We start from the raw sequence: 22,132 nt of genomic DNA on the forward strand, positions 1-22,132 counted from the left end.
CCTATTTTCCTTTACGAATCTGCACACCTGCCTTTACATCATTCTTATCCATGACACATGCTGACCAGAAACCATCACACACACACATACACACACACACCCAAGAGCACACACACACACACCACACAACCTGCGTATGCTCATTTGTGTTTTTGTCAAGTGTGATCAAATATTTATTCACCCCGATATTTGCACACAAGTTAACACTTTGCAATCACCAGGCCTTGTTCTTCATGCCGACAACAACTGCTGCTCCTCTGAGGCTCGAGCTTTTCTCCTGCATTGTTGTGCCTTCCCATCATCATATTACTCCACATCACCAGCGTGCATAGCCTGGAACCTCGCCCAGAAAATTGGGAAAGTGGGAAGTGATTTGGAAAAATGAGGGCAATAAAAAAAAACACAGGGATGAATGGAGAGATGTGATATAGGGTAATATGCTAACCCAATCATCAGGCCGCTGTTTGCCGAAAGCATAATCAACATATCGGCCTAATGTCATTACAGCTATATGAGGAATAATATTGCGTGAAATGATATTGCGTGGCGCGTGCATGCCTGCGTGGTGCACACGTGGACGAGCTCACATGTGCAGATGTATGTATCACCTACCACTTCCCTGGCTCACACACACACACACACAGACAACAGTATGCTAAATTATCCATGCATTCACACGCTGCAAAAATGCACGTGACTTATTCCGTTGTAAAGACTTTCGCTTTCCTTATTATGTCAAAGAAAGAAAAAAATTGATTGATATTGATTTAATAAAAAAAGTGGTATTATTTTACGCCATTGATAATGAAGATAAGATACGATTTTAAGAAGTCCATTGTATTATATTTTAAGGGTCATCAGTTAAAAATCCATCTTTACGCGTACGCACACACATTTGCATATTCACACACAGACTGCCCACTGGCTCTGACACAAGAGGATAATAGTTAGTGTGTGGCTTCCATATCCTGAATGCATGAGGCCGCTGATGGCCTCTATTGATGGACACTGGCGTGAAGCCATCACTCAAGTTATGGAGCTTTAATTGGAGACAGCATAAAACGATAAACCAAGAAACATGCATGGCTGAACAGCCCAATGTAAACCATTAATCATAGCGAAGGCAAAGACAAGTGGCCGCCACATACACACAAGCAGACATACTCACACGCGCTAAAGGGTGCACACAGCTGCAGAAGCAAAAACAAGCTGCCCTTGCACCACACACATTGCAAGTGTGTGCATATTTTCACGAACGCACACACCCACACACACACAGCGTGGCAGAGACAAGTGTCCCAGTCACATATTCTCATGATAGATGACCCATTTAACTTTGATTTCTGAAAGAAATGAGCTCACCAGCGATACAGGGTTATCACACACATACTTACTCATTCATAATACGCACAAATAGATACTATACACAGGCTGCATACTTTATATGAACTCACGGTGTACATTTAGGTTAAATGTAAATCACAGCTTGCATAATTTTGTGGACATGTATTCCTGCCCTCTCTCCCGTTGTCTCTCGCACGCACAGGCGCACACACACACACACGGCGCTTCCTTATTTGCATGAGAAGGGTTATAATATGGGGATGATTTGTGATGCAAGCAATCAGAAGTGAAGTAATTCATCAGTGGCGGTGTCTAACACACATCTCTAGTGGTCATAAATACAACTCGACACACGCACGCGTCCACCTGCTTGTAGAATCTGCACATTCCCACAGATGAGAGAATAAATCAGCTAAAAGTTGGCATGAAGGCAAGACTGTTAATAACACGAACCCCCACAAATGTGCTCTCACACACATCATCACACCCTCCACAAATACTTGGAATAAAATAATCTGACAGTCACAATATATGTGTAGGGCAGGTGTGTGGTCAGTGAGAGTTTGTTCTAAAAATGTCTGTTATGCATTCATGACGTGCCTTTTTCCCAGTACGTCTTATACACATTTCTATATTAATAAATCTGGCTCCTTTGTTACTTCACTTGTCCACTGTATATTATGAATCTTGACTTTCAAATATGGATTCAAACAGAACCATCTCATTGAGCACTAAAGCAGGGTTGGAAAGAATATGAAATAGGAGATTAAATGAAAGGCTTCCCATATGAGAACGATTAAGAGACCGCATTACCTGTACATTATGTCTGTGAAATCTGGAAGTAAAGAGCCAAAGTGTTCAATAAAAGCAGAGAAATACAGAACTAAGAATAGAGATCTGGGGCCGTTTCTCAACAACATTCTGAGGATACTCTCAGACAGCTCCTAACTTTGCCTTAAAATGTCTAGCGCGGGAGTCCCAGTTTAGGAGGGATTCAGAAGTAACTCTGGGCAACAAGGAAAGAAACATTTACCTGATGGAGGAGGTGTGGCTGTTGTGGCTGTTGCTGGGTATGACGCATTATTTTAAAGAGGTGTGATTTGTTGATCCCCAAAACAAAGAAATAAAATATATACTTTTAATGATATGAGTTATAAGAAGGACAGTTTAATCAATATAATGCTAGTAATAGACTGTAGTCTCTATTCAGGCATGGTGCAGTTATGAATATTTAATGTAATGATAGACTACTAAAATCATCCCTGCACAATTTAGTCTTTCGTGTTTCATCAACTCACCGTCATTCAGCATTTAGATAATAATTTTCCAACCACTTTGTCTTTCCACCATTGAAGAAATGCTTCAGAAACCTAGACCTCTTTAAACCCCTCATTCCTACTCCTCACATCGTTGCTTCACCTTGGTACCTCTCAAGTGCGACGATGCTTTGCGCTTAACCTTTATTGTTAGCAGGATATCGTCAGGGGGAATGTTTAGACAGCGTCACAATTATCTGAATTTTCTTAGAAATTGTCACAAGTAGCAAGTCTTTGTACCTTTTTATGAATATGGCTCTTGTGTATTGGCAATTGGAGGAGATAGAAATCTGCTTGTTTTAGAAGAGGAATTTCTTGGAAAGAGGAAATCACATGAAAAGAGAAGTGACTGTTGCTTTGACTGAAGTGAGAAGGTTGCTCGTCCAATGGGAAGCAAGGAGAAGAAAACTCAAGGTCTCAGTGTCAAGGGGTTAAACAACTCAGTGGGCTGACATGGAGCCAGAGCAAAATAAATTTAAATCACAAGCAATTATATGGTGGCCCTGAGAGTCAAAACATCTCAGAAAGCCCAACAACATTTTAGAAAGGAAACAAAACAGAATGACATAAAAAAATGTAAAAACACGACAACAAAACAGAAATCACAATAATATTAAAGGTAGAACTCAAACCAGAAAAGGTATGTATGTTTGACGATGATTCCTTGTCCCGGTTTGCCACAACAGGAGAAGTTCTTCCTCTTCTGGGTTGCCGGCAGACAGGATGCCTCGCAGCACATTGCTGCCTCTCAAAGGTCGGGATGATAAGATACAATAAAGGTGTCTTCATCCAGAGGGAAGTGTCTGTGGTTACAATACAAAGTGGGCAGAATGCAAAAACATAGAGTGCGAATATAAATGTTTGATATTGCAGTTCAGAGTGTACAACAGACACAAGTTGTTACTTTCGCAGTGTATTCACCATGTTGTGGTACACCAAGGTTTTGACACAAGTCCCTTACACAAGCAGATATTGCTCGATCGTGTAGCCTCTATTTATTTAAACTTCAGGTTTAAGGTGTCCAGAGGCCGGTGGCAGTGGAGAACTCATCAACACAGAGCAGCCCGGTGGGGGCCGACTGCTCTCCGGTCCAGCCCCCAGACATGCTGGAAGATGATGACCTCTCTGGTGCTGCCCCCGAATATACAAATAATGTTACCTCCCTATATGTTTTTTTTCAACAAACATTGTTGTCGTTGTCTACTTTAATTTGTTATAGACTCTGAACTCCAATACAATGTGTATTGTTGCACTCTTTGTATTTACAGTTTTCCCACTTTGTATTGTAACTGCTGCGCAGCAATTTTCCTTCTTTTACAAACTTTCATTGTATCGAATCATCCCAACCTGTAAGACAATCTGCTGGAGATTCTAAAGAAGCAGAAGTACATCTGCTAGTTGTAGACTGAAAGACAGTTCAGCCAATCATGGTCGGGGAATAATTGTCCAATACATACCTACCTTTTCCATTTTGAATCTCACTGTAATGTTGTTTTTTCTTCTGCTCTTGTGTTTTTTACGAAATGTTATTGTGTTTTCTAAAATGTTGTGTTTGATCCTCAGGGCCACCGTACATTTCTTCTCTATTCTGTCTTTATTCTTGCATTAGAATGATACAAACCTTCAAAATACACACACACATGTACAACACACACACACAAGTTCCAAACAGCGGTTGCCGTCCCTCAGCGCTCCTCTGTCCTCACATGCTTGGTTTCCCCATCTAATTGCTGCCATTCGTCAGTGTGTGTGTGTGTGTGTGTGGGCGCGCGCCCATGCGTGTGCGTGTGTAGGGGATACCAAGTGCTCCTGTACTTTGTGTTTTTGTGCTTCTTTAGTGATTCTGTCACTGTGCATTTATAAACAACTGTGCTAAAATGAGAGAAAGTAAAAGATAATCAGACAGTCAGGTAAGAATGGGAAGGAATACAGAAAGACAGAAGCACGCACCCACACACACACACACACACACACACACACACACACACAGCTGTCACAGTGCCATAGGGCATACTAAACCTGTCAGCATTTAAACCTGCTGGCTTGTGCTCTGGCTTGCCACGTAGAATTAGTCTCACATAATATACCAGCATTTTTGTCAAAAATAACAAACACCTACTTTAGACAAATACAATATTTTAAACACAATCATAATCTTTTCACAATAGAAATATGAGTATGTTGTTATCGTTATTCAGCAACTATTCCCGCAGTGTAGATTCTAGGAATGCAAGAGTATGCGCGGAGAAAATGTTAAATATCAAGCAAAGTAAGCGCCGTGCTTATCGTAGTGCTTGCCGAAAAAAGAAAAAAAATAGATGAAGACCATCCACATCCTTTACCATTGGCACAAAATCTTCCAAATAATTCTTCAGCATGAAGCAAATCATAACTCTAAGTGCATAAAACAAGTTAATTGCAACTTACCTTGACTTCTATACATCTCCTACTGACATGTAAACAAATGAGACTGATTGCACTCTTTTGGGCAATCAGAAAAGTATGACTGCTGATGAATAAACCTGTTTATGTTCTGTGTGTCCGGTGAATATATGTTTGAGTGTGTGTACGTAAATGTGTGCGTGCACGTGTGTGTGTGTGTGTGTGTGTGCGTATGTGTTATGACAGTATGTTTGTGTGTTTAATAAGAAGGTCTGCGTTATTACATTTTTTATTATTTCACGTGTGTGTATGTGTATGTGTGTGTGTGTGTGTGTGTTCAACATGATAATTTGTCAGTTTATGTTGTGAGGGGGCTAAACAGATAAGAAATCCACAGCTCAATCCTTCATCCTGCTCTGATTATAAATCAGCTGGAGCTCTCAGCAGCAATCAGCAAGAGCAATCTGCAGCCGGCACAGACACCTTATCAATCAGAGGGGACCATCACACTGTCACACTCACACACATAAACTAAAGAAATACACACTCCCCTATTCCGACAGTCCCACATGCACACAATCGTAGACACAAAGACAGGTATACCGCAATTGTAATTCTACATCCCCGCCCTGCAGCCTCTTACCGCCTTTTAAAACTTCCTTCTCTTTGCTCTTTTCTTTTTTTGTCTTGCGAGACGGGATCACAGAGTCGCAGCAAGAGTTTCATCCAGCTCGCTGCCTGGTGGCCACGGGACTGTGCCTGGCAAGACACATCACTCCTAATTACAGTCTAATATTAATAACAGAGAAAAATATTAATCTTGGAGGTAAACACTAAGCCGCTTAAAGGAAAATTGCAAATAAATCTGATTATCTTATAGGAATATCCTCCGAATGGGCCGAGGGGGTAATGAGAAACCTGGGCCCAACCCTTCTCCCTCTCTTCATCTCTTTCTCTCCCCCTCTGTCATTTCCCACTCCCCATTCTCCTGCAGGATTGAAAAAGGTGTGACTTTGTGTACGTGTCTGGTTGTGTGTTTGTGAGCACATCTGTGTATTTATAAAACTGCGGTGCGACGACCCCTCCCCCCCCTCCTTCCTCCACCCCACCCCCACCACCATCAAATCCCTCCTTCTCCCTGCTGCTGTATTCATTTTTCACCTCCAATTTTATTTTTTCATCAGTCGGGGGGGCGCCGCCGAGCAGATTCAATTAGGTTCTGTGATTGGGCCGCTGGCATTCAGCGGGGTCATGGAAAGGTTAAAGAATTCAGTGGCACAAACATGATTATGGCTCTGTAGCATTTGATCAAAAGTAAGGTTTGTCATGGCAAAGTGGAGCCCCTCAAATGGGACCACCGGTTTGGCCCGAGTGTGATGGGAGAGCTGGTCTACATGTTGGTTTGGTTGAATCTTCCATCGAATGGTAATTACGCACTGAACATGCTTGATGAATACAACAGGCTTGGAGATATGAAGGAGATATGCACACATGCATGAGTGTGCACAGGTGTGGCATGCTGCTCCACCGGAGAGCGAGGAAACACATAAATATATACTCACGGAAACATTCACCCTCTCTTGCTCATTCTCTCTCCCTCTTTCCCTATCTCTCTCTCTCTCTCTCTCTCACGCAAACACACACACTCAGAGAGTAGACGAGTAATAAAGCCCACCCTTGCAGTGAAATTAAAGCTAGTCAATGACACTGCGTGCTGAGTACACACTAAATCATTTTTATACCCAGATGAAACAGCCGACATAATACCAGCTCTGCACATGTATCCAATATCACCTGGAGACTATGAAAAAACAACAACAAAAACCCAAAACACTAATCAAATATAATATTGGATGTGTCAGATGCATGTCAGAACAAGAGATTGATACTAAATATAGGAAATATGGTACAATAACGGTGTGAGATCTTTTTATATTCAAAATGGCCACGCAGAGAGCACATTATGAGATATTGGATTGATAAACAGGCTGGGATACTGTTGTTGGGTTAGTATAATAGAACAATAATGTTGCTCCTGGGTTAGCAAAGATTGAATTATGATTTTAATGTGTTTTACAGACACAAGCCCTTCACTGAGAGGAAATTATGTCAATAAATAAGCAGCCTCACATTTTAAAACAAAGAATACAATAGTCAATGACATTTTTTTTCCAAATATAGAATGGTGTTTGGTAACTATCAAATATCCTCCACAGTCGGGCACACATACATGCACATCATCATGGCATATTATGAACTCGGAGATATAAGATCCTGTCTGACTTCTTTTTAAACAAAAGATTATGGCATATGGCTCTGCACTTGCTTTTTATAGGTTCAATCTAGGGTGGGTAATGTATATTAGAAACCTTTATTGTTTTTTGTTTTTTATTCGCTTTCCATCCCAACATAAATCAATAAAATAAATGCTATTAAAAAAGATGTTGTAAAGTCCTGGCTTACACAGGACTGTTGTGCTATTTTAATTAACAAAAGCCACGTTCATTTTTATGTTATGTTGTTTAGTGCTAATTCTAGGGAGTGGCTTTGGAGATAAGTCTGAAGGGTTTTTATCTAGCTTACACTTACCGGTGGTCCAACATTACCTAACCAAACTTTAATCTTTAAAAGGTAAATACTAAAAAGTTAATTGACCAACAATACAAAAGTTTTATACTACAGCCACTTGATATGTCACATCTTTGAAGGCCAATTTCTCAGAGCCACATCGCACCCAGACACAACGCACCCACATCCACGCGTATTTGCACACACGTCTTGCCACTCACACCTGAATTAGCCCAGGAGTAGATTCCTTGTGACAGTGCACGTCAATCATCTCATTTTGGGAGTGCCTGTCAATCATCTCTTTCACTCATCTCACCAGGAGCCACAGGGAGCTTTCCCATCTGCCACATCAGGTGTGGAACACCAGCCCGACACAACCAGTCAATAGAGCTGTTTTCGGCGCTCCGGTCACTTGCTGTGGCCTAATTGCCGGTGCAACACTCAAATATGTCCTACACTTCCCAATTCTTGTGAACCCCTACTCGCACTCAGCAATCCCCATTCCATACTCAAGATGGGTATTTACATGCCCCACACCGCGGAGAGCAAACAAGCTCATTTAAAAGTTCACATGCTAATGTGTGACATTTAATCCAAACTTTACACGGGGAAAAGGACACGCAACAATAGATTTTGATTCCTTTCTTGTCCGTGAATCTCATCATCTTTCGCCTTCCATATTTATGAGTTGAAAAGGCGGAACACCTTGGAGGGGAGTGAGGGGAAGGGACAGGGAGTTTACTATTTGGAAATTGGACTGGTTAGTAATATTTGCACTCCAGAGCCTTCTACTTTGTTGATATGCACGTATGACTCTTTTATGAAGCCACTAAAAAGTTGCCCACTTCAGATACAGTATATGTGCTATTTAATTACTATGATATTATCAATTTCTTATGAACTTTAAATGTCCGCAGACTTCTCATTTTCAGTTGCCGAGTGTCTCTTCCACCATCTGAAATGACAACTGTCTGCGATATCAGCTGTAGCTAATTAATCTAATTCCACGAGTTGGCCCAACCACAAAGTGAAACTCTGAGCAATTGTCTGGTAAATGTACTCTGAGAAGGGGGTGTCTGCACGCCCTGCCAAAGGAAATTCCCCAGAGATACACTCCTCTGTATCGTTTGGATATTTTAGACGAGTGGAAAGAACAGAAAGTGGAAAAAACAAAAATTCAGCCAAAGTGGTCTCTCCGGCTGAATTTTTGGTTTCACTGGCTGACGCTGACACAGACACACTGCATATTATATTCCCATGCAGATTTATGTTTAATCTAGATTTCCTTTGAAGGAGTTGAGTATCGCGTCTTATTATTTTTCTTTTCCATTCCTGGGTCACTGCAATGATCACTTACACTAGGTATTGCTGTTGTATATGTTTTATTTTGTATTTTATTTCCCTCTTGATGTGTTCTGAGCATAAAAGATCAAACCACACTGAGCCCCATGGAGATACTGGGCCTTATGAGGCAAGGTGTGAACTATTCATTGCATTTATAATTGTTTGTTGAATGGTGGAATCAAGCTAAAAGTGAGAAAACCACTGCTAAATGTATCCGAGGTAACTGACACACATTAATGCAGAGGATGTCTTTTTTTCTGGTGTTTTCATACCTCAGAGAGAAGCATCTCCTCCTTCTGGTGAGACTCTGACAGCTCCCTGTTCAGGAGCTCCATCTGCTTCCTGCTGACCGTCAACTACAGAGAGACAGAGAGGGTGTGACTGGAAATAGCACAGTAATAATGATGAGAATAACAATCTCCCTGATGCTGAATCTGATATGCTGTATGTTTCATATTATGGTTGTCACAGTTCAGACACCTGAGGTTAAAAAATAGACAATGTAGAACAAAGAAAAAGGAAGATAATGAAACAGGAAAGTTCAAATGAACAGAGAGAAATAAAGACACTGATGGACCTACATTTAGGACTTTTGTGAGTACCAAGGAAAAAAGGTTTGTCATGTACAAGAAGTCAGATTCTTTCTCTTTCTCTTTCTCTCTCTCTCTCTCTCCCTCCCTCTTTCACACACACGTACCCACACGGATCGACTAGGACAGGCCAGGGATGAGCACACCCCATCTGATCTGTGGCCCGTTCATTCATTAGACCTATGCTCTCCCCTATTGATTTCAGCTTAAATAATGAGAAAGCTTATCCAAAAATCTTTAGCATTTGGGCTCCAACTTAAGGGAATCGATGGGGCCATTTCCCATTTTGAACAGCAGATACGCAGGGGTTTTATGTACGGTGAACGGGACAAATCCAGATGCTGATAAATCAATAGGCCTTTTTGTCGATGGACAGGCATGCTTGCACACACACATACATGCATACATGGACACACATGGCTGATAAATGGTATTTTTGAGGCAATTAAAGTGAGCTGTAAATATATGAAGGCCAATCAATTGGCCAGTGAGGTCTATTATCAAGGCTTTAACACTGATTTAGAAGGGGCTTTAAGGAGCCAGCAGCTTTAAGTGTGCCACAGTCACTTATGTAAATCAGCAGCAGCTCGAGACCTGCACAGATCAGTGCTGCACTGTGCTAAGACGCTCACACAACAAGATAGTATACATGTCACTACTACAGCCTCAGAACTGCTGCCTACGGGGAAAGGTGTGTGAAATAAAAATGTGCTTCTCAGGGACTTTAAAAGCCCAGTTTGTTTTTTGACTTATATTACGTCTAAAAGGGGGGGGGGGACACCTTTAACAAATATCGGAGCAAAGCATTTAGAAATTATATTTTTGCTGCTTATCAAATGCTTTCAAGCGAACAATGCGGTCAAACATGGCGCCAATATCAACTCCCCGTTAGCCATAGGCATAGTTGAATAATTTTATCATTTATTCTCCTCCTATTTTATTCCTTTTTTCAAATTGCAATTTGCATCTATGTGGAATAATAAGAGGGGAGAGGAGGAGCTGCGTGGTGGACAATTCTATTTTAGGGGGGGGGGGGGGGGGTAGACAAGCTTGTTAGGAGGAAAACGAATACATCAGTGCTGTCCAGCCTCCAGCCTCCAGGCTCCCCCCCCCATCCCCCCCACTGCTTCCACTTTGCTAAAGGTGAGACGCGTGTGTTACCAAAGCCAACCTACAGACAACATTTCCCTGAGGTAATTGGTTCCGCATTAATATTCATTTGATTCCGTATTCAGCAGCTAGGACAAGCCTCTCTGCTTTGATGCTCTGTGCCTACGTCCCCTCGTCCACCACACAATGTTAACCCTGAAAATGGGAGTTCAGATAAACCGGCACACGTTAAGGCATCTTTTTGTCCAGCTATGTGAAATACTACAATGATATAAAGCTAAACTAAGACCCTCCTCCTTTTGTCTCTGGTTTCTCTCACTTTGACTTGAGCAACACACCCTGTCATTTCACACCACTGTTTCAGTCTGCGCGTGTGTTGCTGAGGAATGACATTTCAATTGTGCGTCCAATCAAATTGGCAGAAAGGCAGTAAGGAAGGTTGGGGTGTGTGTGTGTGTGTGTGCGGGGGGGGGGGGGGGGTTCTAAAGGGTTACCATGGTGAACCACTTCTGTCAGAACCACCAAGGTCACAACTGCTGACCTGCAGTGCTATGGGACTTCTGAATAGAAAACTAAAGGGGCATTTCTGTATCTGCTTCTTTGTTCCTATCTTTTATTCTGTCTTTCTGTCTTTCTTTCTTAACCCCCCTTGCTCTCCGCTCTCTTTTTCTCCTGTCTTTTCTCTCATCGTCTTTGTTTATTTCTCTCATTTTCTTTCTCTATATGTAATTCCACATGCTTTTTACACAGCCTTTCTCTTTCATATTTAAGACTGACTAATTGTGCCATTATGAGGCCTGTGGTGTTGATGAATACATTATGTCTGGCCTGTGCTGGCAGTGAGTCTGAACACGGCCTGTTTTGAGTCATTATAATTCCGTTTGCTAACACACAGCCATTGTGCTAGTCTGGGGTTAGGGGAGATGGTATGATAAAATATTGAGGGAGAGCGAGGCAGCTGCAGATGCTAGCTGTCATGTGTGAGCGAATGAATGTTATGACAAGCATGTTTAAACATTCATGCGGGGAGGAGAGTTTAGGAGGGCTTTTCATTAACACCAATATGTCTTCGTCTCCCTGGTGTAGACACTGCTGGTGTGTTAGCATGACAACAACAGGAGGAGAGGAATTAACATCTTGAGAGGAAACTGTCACAGACGCACACTGACAGAGAGTAGAAACAAGTGATCTTGTGCATGAGCACACACACAAGCGTACACATTTTTACATTGGCTGACTACTCAGACAGAGTATGCAGCACATCGAACATGAAAATGTACTGAGTGAAATTGACTCTCCCCTTTCAAACTCTCAGACAGCAAGACAACGTTCTCTTGTTTACGAGAACAACTCTCTGAAAGTGTAACGCCGTGTTCTAAGCCGATCAAATAGCTCACAGTAGAACTGAGCGATACATTAAAGTAGGAAGAAACAGGAGTGCAGTGGGTTCTTACATCAACCACAACAATGGCATAATAGAAATGATTTTTCAAAAGGAAGAATAAGGATGTGGGAGGTTTCAAGGCCAAACTTACATCACCATCACGCTGTTAGGCCGTGAGGAGATTTGACTTCTTGACAGTTTCTGGAGACTAAGACAAGCTATTTGTGGCATTTGTTGGGAGCAGAGCAATGGCCAACATGTTTGTATAACCATGATACGCATTAAAGAGATACTTTGAACATGTATAGGGATGAAATAACAGCACTATGCTAAATGGGTGACCACTGTACATGTAAGAAAATGTATATATATACATATTCTTTTTATCTCTTACCGAACTTCTTTTAAGATATCTGAAGGTTGTGATGAAAAGCATGTGACATGCATGTTACAGTGGAGCAGTAACAGAGCTCAACATCATTATGGAAGAGCTATACACATTTTAGCTCACTAAAACTCCATCAAATGGACTACAAAATCAATACCCATGCTGATGATCTCAATAAGTCAAATCAAAGCAAAAGAGGAAAGAGGAGCATGACGTATTCTCAAGATGAGTGCCTTTGACTTGCAAAATATGTTTGTATAAGATGAGCTTTAGATAATGTCATAAATGGCTTTAAATGCTGCAAGGTGCATTAACAATATGCACAGTCATCAGTTTTACCCACACCTTGACGCAAACATTTTTAAATTAATCTCGTTTTCACTGGTCAAGCAATTCCATTTTGATCTACAAATGTGATGTTTTATGCGTGTTTTGCGAGCCAGTGCACACTTGTGCAAAACTGATCTAATCAGTCTTAAATCCGTTAATAAGCCAAGGACACTGAGAAGATGAGTCAGCTAAAGTGAGCTTGAGCTAATATTAGCATCTCGCCCCCATTCAAGACCTATACTGCACATCCAGTGTTTGTTCTGCCCATTACAAAAGTGCAGGCTTTTGACGTTAAGCCCCGCAGTTTAGCTAACCACAGGGAATTCCATTAGCACATTAGCTAAGGTGCCATGACCTAATGCTAATGTTGGGTGCAGCCTTTAATACCGTATCAGTTTTTTGAAAACCCTGTAGCCACTTTTGAGACTGGCCCTTACACTGTTCTGAAAGACAAACCAAGTGTTATCAAAATATATATTTTTAAATAGATAGACTTATATAACATGCAATAATCTTGCCTGAGCTTTAACATGATGTCCAATCCTTCGGTGTTTGGATTAAAGCTCTTCGACCATCAGCCATACAGACCAACCCAGAGGTGCAGGTGGGTACTACTCCGTCTGAAACTAAAACTTCTCATGAACTCACTATGCAAAAAAATACATGCAGAAATGTTCCAAACACAGGTGCACAGGTGCATAACAGAGGCAAACAGATAAACCCGCATCCATAAAGACGCAATACATACAAGTGTGCACATTGGAATTTCAACTGACTATTAATTAAAAGCCAGAGCATGGAGTTGATTTGGCGTAGGCGGTTTGTGACACCACACATCTGGGAGACTTCCTGTAAGACATAAATCTGTTGTTCTCTCTCTCTCTCTCTCTTTCTACACAAAGACAGTCTTGTCTGGTGTCCCCTCCCTTCGCTCTCCTCACCCGTCATTTGAAGCACAAGATGTGGTCAGATTCAAAGAAACTCTTTATTCATTCCCTCAATCTTCTTCTTTCTGGTTTGCTCGAGCTTGTACTACTTTTCTCCCCCCTTTCCCTCTCGTCCCTCTCCAAATCTCTCCCTCTCCTCTCTAAACACTGTCTCTTTCACACGGCCAGGATAATGAGTGGCGAAGCTAAACGAGAGGAAATTCACTATTAGGATGGGAACGCTGACTGAAGGTTTTAAATAAACGGAGAGAACTTCAGGCCAAATTGTATTTCCAAGGACATACACTAATGGAACAGGCAGACATCCTCTGAACAAATACACACTCAGTTTAAACTACCATAATAGTTGTACAAATATACAATGTCCATGTGAATCTAGCTGAAACACTGACTGGCAGAAGGCAGACAGAATTACATATCAATGCATGTATCCACACATATACATGTAGAAAACCACAAACACTGTCTACATGAATTTAGTACCACTCATTTCCTTGGTGTGAAAATCCTATTACTGCACATTCAAAACAAGAACAATAAGGACATGAAAAAAACATAAACGCTTGTCTATGTCATTGAAACCTAATTAAGCAAATGTGTTTTCTGAAGTGTCTCTGATATCCTCTCAGGCAGAAAAATGCACACCCACGTATAAACACACAGAGGAGCCTCACTCTACGGGGTTAATTGGGTTATCGAGGCTGATTAGCATAACTAATAAGGATGCTTGTTAACGGATAAGAATTATTTATTCAATTAGCACTCTGAGTGAATGTATGATGCTGTGCATGTGTGTAGATCCCCCTTCATCACTGGCACCAGTTCAAATGAAAATGAAGCAGAGCTAAGTAGGCATGAAGTGAGACCTCTGGGTGGTGTGTATGCGTGTGTGTGTGTGTGTGTGTGTGTTCACTCCATTTGTCTATTCTACACACAGATGCTCACCATCAGTCATCACACCCTACCCGTTCGCCCCCTACCAACCCATGCACACACACACACACACACACACACCAAGCACGCCATGCTGTAGCTCTTAAATCCCTAATCATCATCATCATCATTAGTCTTCTGTTTAGCATAATTAGCATTGTTAACCAGATGAGCTGAGTCGAGTCAGGCTGTGCCAGTCACACAGCAAATGACATTATGTCACCCTCGTGGCACCTTTACATGCCGCTGAAGAGGCTACATTTCCCCATCAGGTGGGTTTGTGGCACATTGGTATGCTTTCGCTGATTGCTGATGGATGATGTAGCAGCTGATGTAGCAGCTGATGTTCACAGCGTGCTCTGATGCATTGTGTGCAAAAATGTCCAAAAGAGTAGATTTCATAATTTTTTTTGAGGGCACACAGCTTGTAAAGTGACACTGCTCTTGCAGTTATATCGGTTAACGGAACAATACTGAGCTCATTTCACCAATTTATTCATTCATGTTTGCAAATGCAGATGCTGCCTTTTGTTTGTGCTGCTTAACATGCGCTTCTAGTCGACAGTAAACACAAAAAAAGCAAATCAACAACACTCCCCTAGTCTTCAGCTCACATGTGAACATTCACAAACACACTCCAACACTCACAAATAACCAGAGAGGGAAAATGAGAGAGAAAGAGAGAGGGAGCGCTACATTTACTGAAATTAAACATGTTCTCATCAGCCTGAGGGTGCAGCAGGCCCCCTAATGTATTATTCATCCCCACTTCACAAAGGAACATTAATCAATTATGAAGATATGAGGATCTTAAAGTATAGAGGAGAGACGAAGAGAGGCCTGTTCGTATTAATATGCGGCCGCAATCGTGCGCCCCCACTCCCCACCCCCTTGCTCCTCAAATCAATATTTTGCAGATTAATTTGGAGCGGTTGTGGCGAGATGGCAGGATGGAAAGGAGGAGGGGATGTGGGGGTGGAGGAGAGGAGAGAATGTCTGAGGTCTGAATTAAGGTGAAGTGTTTTGTCGTCATTTTTTTTACAAGTCTGTGTAAGTGTGTGTACATGCATGTGTGTAAATATGCTGTCTTCTGTAGTGCTGTAAGTAAACACACTAGAACCGCTCAATTAAGAAAACTACATCATAAAAAACATGACTAAACATTGACACTATATTAGGGCCCGAAGGCAAAAAAAATAAAAATGGAAATATTCAAAGTTCCAAAAAGGAGAGATTATTTTAAACATAGATGGAAATACATTTTTAATTGAACCTGGTAATTTTTTATTTGTCAACGAAGGTGTGTAATTTTGTGATGAGTGCATGACAAGGAAAAAGCATAAACAAGGATTTAAATGAGGAAACAATGAAGAGAATCATTGTTCCTACTTGCAGCCACGTGGTTGGGTACAATAGATCTACTGAGTACGTTTGTAAACTCACCTCACAATTCAAAACAGTCCACTTTTTAGAGACTTGAGTATGGGCCTCTCTCTCGTCCTCAATCTCCCTCCTCCATTGTTCCTCCCTCTTCTTCTCCTCCTCCACTTTTATTACCCACTCCTCCTCTCTCTTTTGTTGCTCCTGCCTTCTCCTCTCCTCCTCTTTTTGATGCTCCTTTTCAGATTTCAGTCTCTGTTCGTCATCTCTTTGCCTCCATTCCTCCTCTTTTCTCCTCAGCGCCTGCTGGAGCTCGCTTGCTCTTACATTCAGCTTGGAGAACTAAAGTCAGACAGAATGAGAAGCAGAAATGTGCAGGCAGTCACACCTCTGCACTCTGTAAAGTGACCCAGTCGCTTCATCTCAAAACTAATCTGAAACACCAAGAGGGCTGTTACAAAGCCGCATCATGTAAGACATCTATGTGTTGTGTTTAGTTTGTTTACATATCAGCTATTTTTTGTCCATGAAAAATATCTGATCTACATTCCCTCAAGTACAATTTTGAGGCTCTTGTACTTTACTGGAGTATTTCCATGCTTAAAAACTTCTACTTCACTCAGAGTTCTTTTTCAGGTCAAGAGCTTACATGTAAATGTAAATATCATAACATATTTGCAGAACAAGTACATTTAGATAGCCAGCAGGGCACGCTCACATGCACTCACCCGCACGCTGCCGGCAGCTTGGACACACTCTGCTCAGGTAGACATTACTCCATGATATATTTACTTCTCAAATTGTTGCTTTCTGCTATTTTAAATACTGTGATTGTTGTAGAGAATCTATACATATGATTTTAAATGCAGTACATAAATACAACATTTGTAATATCTTCTTTTAATGCCGGTGTGTCAGTCTGTTCATTTGCGTGACAGTGTCAGAATACTCCTTCCACCATTGCATTGCCACTCACTCAGACTCTGCCAGTGCCCACCTGAGCGTGTGTGTCGGCCCCCTCTTGTTGCAGCAGCTCGATGTTGGCTCGCAGTTTGGTGATGCAGACGTCTTTCTCAGCAATCTCCTTCATGTTGTCTTTCTGGATCCGCTGAAGACATGAGAGCTCGCTCTGCAAGCGCACCAGCCTCTCACTACCTTCCAGCACCTGTGTGGCAGTCTGGGCCATGAAGGAGTTCACACGGTAAAGATACTTTGAAAGGAAGACATTTATCTTTCTGTGAGTTTTACGAATTATCTTTTGCGCTGCGCTTGTAGAAAAAACATCAGTATTTATATTTTTATATAAATTGTTAATATTTGAATTTAAAGAAGACCTTCTGTAATCATGGAATATTTTATAGAACACACATATCATGTATTAAAATGTATTTATTTAGTCCCTTTCAGGTAAATCAGCTGTTTGTGTTTTTCACTAGAATAGGGATGACACAAGATAAAGCATCGGAAAATGGTATGTGTAATGTGAAGGACACACTGCAACCATGTGAGGAGTTCAAATATCATAGAAATTTAAATTGAAAAAAGGAATTGCATGTATACATGCCTTGTTTCCATTGTTAAGGATATACAGTTTTTTTAATTGGGCTTCATAGGTTTCAGATTCAGTGAATGTATTCAATTATAGAGAAATTGGCTTTTTGCTTATAAACAAAGATGAAATTCTGTGGCAATCATCATCTATAAAAGCTGTGTGTATGTGAGTGCGTGCCAACAAATCTACCCGTGCATCTGCATTGCAGACGTACAAGTTAAACAGAAACACAAGCAGAATGAAAGGACATATCAACATTTGTTGAAAATACGATTACCAGAAGAAGCCCCAGTAACTGCATGTTTCTCTTCGGCTATGTAATCACACAAACCACTAATTAGCGGCAGTGCAAATTAATCAGTTAACTCACAAGCAGCATGAACAAACAGTAACAAGCCAACACACACATAAACAACCAACAAGCCCGAGTTTACCACAAGCATGAATGTCTGTGTGCATGTGTGTGTTTGTTTGTGTTTGTGTGTTTGTGTGTTGTGGTGTGTGGGTGTGTGTGTGTGTGTGTGCGCGTGCGTGCCTGCATTTCTGCAAGCCTGTGTGTATTTACGTACGTCTTAACCATAAGCCACAGAAGACAGTAAAACAGCAGTGGGTATAATTTAGTGACACCCTATAAGGAGGTGTGGGAAGGCCGTAAAAAATTCTCCCTTTTAATCCCGGTCGGCGACGCCATGTTTGTTACCCGGGGCTCTGAGATATGCCGGTAATTCATCACCCACGCCTCGGCTTCCTGTTAAACCTGGCTGCACATGGAGTGCTTCTAGCGCAGCTGCCAAGCCAATATCGTAAAAAAAAAAAAGACTTCTCCACCTCTCAGACAGGCCTCTAAACAATAACAAGCACAGAGCAGAAAAACTCACAGTCGTATCTTTCCAGTTTTTTTAATTGTGTCTGATAATCTTGTAATGGTGGTAAAGAGAAACAGAAACTGTCATGATTAGATTTTGTTTCTTAGTTTACGTATTTGAGGAACAACACCTTGAAATGAAGGGAAGTCTGTCCAAATATATAGAAGTGTATAAGTAATGTAAATGATATTTAAGAAACAGAGAAAAGACTTTCTATAAGCTAAATGTTTTGAACCAAGAGGCAGAAGGCTGGACAATGTCTTGATGACATTTGATTGGTGTGATCATGTTGTTTATCCTTTGTATAAACTCAAATCAGGACCAACTGGGTTACCTTTTCCTTGTGCTGGAAATGCTCTCTGAGATTCCTCTCCATATCAAAGATAACCACATCCTTGGTTTGCAACTGGATTTTCAGGTCTTCCAACTCCGATGTGGTCTGGACCAGGGAACCAATACTAAAGCAGAAAGACGGAGAGAAAAGGAGGAGGATGCACGGCGAAGAATTAGAGGAAACAACAAAATTAAAATTAAATCACCACTGCACAGGTCACAATACAATACATGTGGAAGATATATTCACTGGTACAGTTTTCAGTATATGCAATGGACACTGTGATAATAATGTGCTCAAAATTACAGTAAATTACAATAACATGAAAGATCTCAAAACAGCATATAGCGATGCATATTAAAGTATACCTTATTTGGATAGCTGTATCAAAAATGACACACCATGAGACACTAAACACTTAGTGAACCGTAATGGGTAATTATGATTTCAAAAAAAGAAATTAATGTAATGCTCTGTGACATACAATTATAATAAATAGATAATCAATCTGCTCTGTGAACAGCAACAAATCTAATTCAAAAGCAGCAAAGAGATGCTGAGCCTGGTGAAATTTGTGCTTGGTGACAGCAACTGGAGCTGATATGCGTCTGTGTGTGTGTGTGTGTGTGTGTGTATGTGTGTATGTGTGTTTCCCAGCGGTGGAAATATGTTAACTCTGCCCAGACACTTTCTGAGTCACCAGTGACAGCTGTCACACACCCGAGATGGAAGGAGGGGAAATAAAGAAACATATCACACAGTGCTGTGCGGTACTCTTCACAAACACGTGCACGTACAGGCACATACACACACACACACACACAATTTCATATTTACCAGCCTCATGAGGAGTTATTCTGATGAAACTTTGTGCAGATTAAAAATGGTAAACTCACATTTGATCAAGCGTGTCTACACACTCGCACCAAGCCGGGAAGGAAAGGCAAGATTTGACAAAAGTGACATGTGAGTGGATCGAGAGCGCTGAGAGTTAAATCTTTCACTTCAGGAAGAAAAAAACTTTTCAGTCAAATGGAGTAAACGCCACAGAGGAGAGTGAACAAACTGGCTTTAGATTATAGTCTCTTTCAGTATCTAGAAGAGAATGGGGAAGAGTGCATGCTGCTGTGCAATCAATTCACTTGATATTTGTATTCCACTCAAACTACACTGTTCCTTTGTTATGAATTATCACTTTGCTGAGCATTTCACTGAGGAATTTTTGTTCTTCTTTTTTTTTAAGAATGTACAAAAACTGTGTGTACTCCTTACCATGCACAGAAGCTTTCGAGGGTATATAAATGTGTAGACAAAGACAATATTTCCCTAAATACATGCACAAATATCAATCCTCAACTTTTAAAAAGGTTACAACTGTCTACAGTTGCATTATAACATGATTTATCTTATTATTGTAGGGCTTGTAAGATGGAGTGAAGAAGTGGGGTCTGTTTATTAGCATTTTTTAAACATATTTCCCTGCCAATTTGGTGGAAAAATACTTAATCATCCCAAATTCAGGAGATTCTTGAGAGACGAATGGTCTGAAATGGTTGAAAATCGAAAGAGGGTTTTAAATGAACAGTAACTGCAGCCAATTTCATCCCTATTTTCAGTTTAGTGGGTTTGGAGTGCTGCGTATTCAAGATTCAAGATTCAAGATTCAAGATGTTTTATTTGTCACATACACACACAGGGTGTGCAGTGAAATGAAAGTGGCAATGCTCAGCAGGAATGTGCAAGGGCAACAAGTACACACTATTTACAATAAAAAACAACACAATATTTACAGTAAGTGTGTGTGTGTGTGTGTGTGTGTGTGTGTGTGTGTGTGTGTGTGTGTGTGCCTAAGAGGGGCAGTTGTGTGGGTCTATGTGGGGGTCCTGGTGAGGTCGGAGTTCACAGTCCTGATGGCCTGAGGAAAGAAACTCCGTCTCAGTCTCTCTGTTCTTGCAGCGTGACTACGGAGGCGCCTGCCTGACCGCAGCAGCTGAAACAGTCTGTTGTTGGGGTGGTGAGGATCCTTCATGATCCTGCCGGCTCTGGTTCTGCACCTCCTGGTGTACAAGTCCTGCAGGGTGGGGAGTGTAGTTCCAATAGTGCGTTCAGCCGAACGCACTACTCTCTGCAGAGCCTTCCTGTCCTGAGCGGAGCAGTTGCCAAACCAGGCTGTGATGCTTCCTGTCAGGACGCTCTCTACAGCTCCAGAGTAGAAGGACTGAAGGATCCTCTGGGAAACTTTAAATTTCCTCAGCTGCCTGAGGTGGTAGAGGCGCTGCCTTGCCTTTCTCACCAGAGTGTCTGTGTTCGTTGACCATGTCAGATCCTCGGTGATGTGGACTCCCAGGTATTTATACCCGCTCACCCTCTCCACAGTAGTCCCGTTAATCCCCAGTGGTGAGTACGTCCTCTGTTGTTGTACCCTCCTAAAGTCCACAATCAGCTCCTTAGTTTTGGTGACATTCATGATGAGGCTGTTGTCCTGGCACCAGAGTGACAGATCAGCAACTTCCTCCAGGTAGGCCTTCTCGCCGTTGTCGGAGATCAGGCCCACCACCACTGTGTCATCCGCAAACTTGATGATGGTGTTGGAGCTGAACCTGGCCACACAGTCATGTGTGTACAGGGAGTACAGTAGGGGCTGAGGACGCAACCCTGGGGATCCTGTGTTCAGGGTGAGGGATTTGGAGGTGTGTCTGCCCACCCTGACCACCTGTGGCCTGGCGGTCAGGAAGTCCAGGATCCAAGCACACAGGGGTGTTCAGTCCCAGCTCAATCAGCTTGCCGGCCAGTCTGGAGGGACTATGGTGTTGAAAGCTGAACTATAATCAATGAACAGCAGTCTCACATAGCCCCCTCTGGCTGTCCAGATGAGAGAGTGTGGTGTGCAGTACCTGGGAGACAGCATCATCCGTGGATCTGTTTGGGCGATAAGCAAACTGCAGCGGGTCCATGGAGGAAGGGAGGAAGGCGCAGATGTAGTCCTTTATCAGCCTCTCAAAGCATTTCATGACCACCGAGGTGAGGGCCACGGTCGGTAGTCATTCATACATGCTGGAGAAGCATTCTTGGGCACAGGGACAATAGTGGATCTCTTGAAGCAGGCGGGACCACGGACTCAGCCAGGAGAGGTTGAATATTGTGGTGAACACTGGAGCTAGCTGGTTAGCACAGGTCTTCAGTACTCGCCCAGATATGCCATCTGGACCTGCAGCTTTCCTGGTGTTCACCCTCAACAGAGCCCTCCTCACACTGTGCTCGGTCACAGAGAGTGTGTGTTCATCCCCAGCGGTAGAACTCACCTCGGCTACGCTTAACGGTGTTGTTGTTAGCGGCGAGCTAGCGCTGTTGTTGCTAGCCTCAA

General features: G+C 42.0%; 1 protein-coding gene across 4 annotated transcripts in view; it reads right to left on the reverse strand.

Moving 5' to 3' along the window:
- Positions 1-22,132, reverse strand: part of LOC130206361 (myosin-9-like) — a 98,288-nt gene that overhangs the window by 55,440 nt on the left and 20,716 nt on the right. For 3 of the 4 annotated variants that reach the window (XM_056434291.1, XM_056434290.1, XM_056434289.1), the window contains 3 exons: positions 18,769-18,892; positions 17,014-17,193; positions 9,227-9,310 (listed from right to left, as the gene is read on the reverse strand). In XM_056434291.1, the coding sequence (XP_056290266.1) occupies positions 9,227-9,310; positions 17,014-17,193; positions 18,769-18,892 (388 nt within the window). The remainder of the gene's footprint in view (positions 1-9,226; positions 9,311-17,013; positions 17,194-18,768; positions 18,893-22,132) is intronic. The other variant, XM_056434292.1, reaches the window with a different exon arrangement.

Source organism: Pseudoliparis swirei, chromosome 16 (assembly GCF_029220125.1).
Source record: "Pseudoliparis swirei isolate HS2019 ecotype Mariana Trench chromosome 16, NWPU_hadal_v1, whole genome shotgun sequence".
Taxonomy (NCBI): domain Eukaryota; kingdom Metazoa; phylum Chordata; class Actinopteri; order Perciformes; family Liparidae; genus Pseudoliparis; species Pseudoliparis swirei.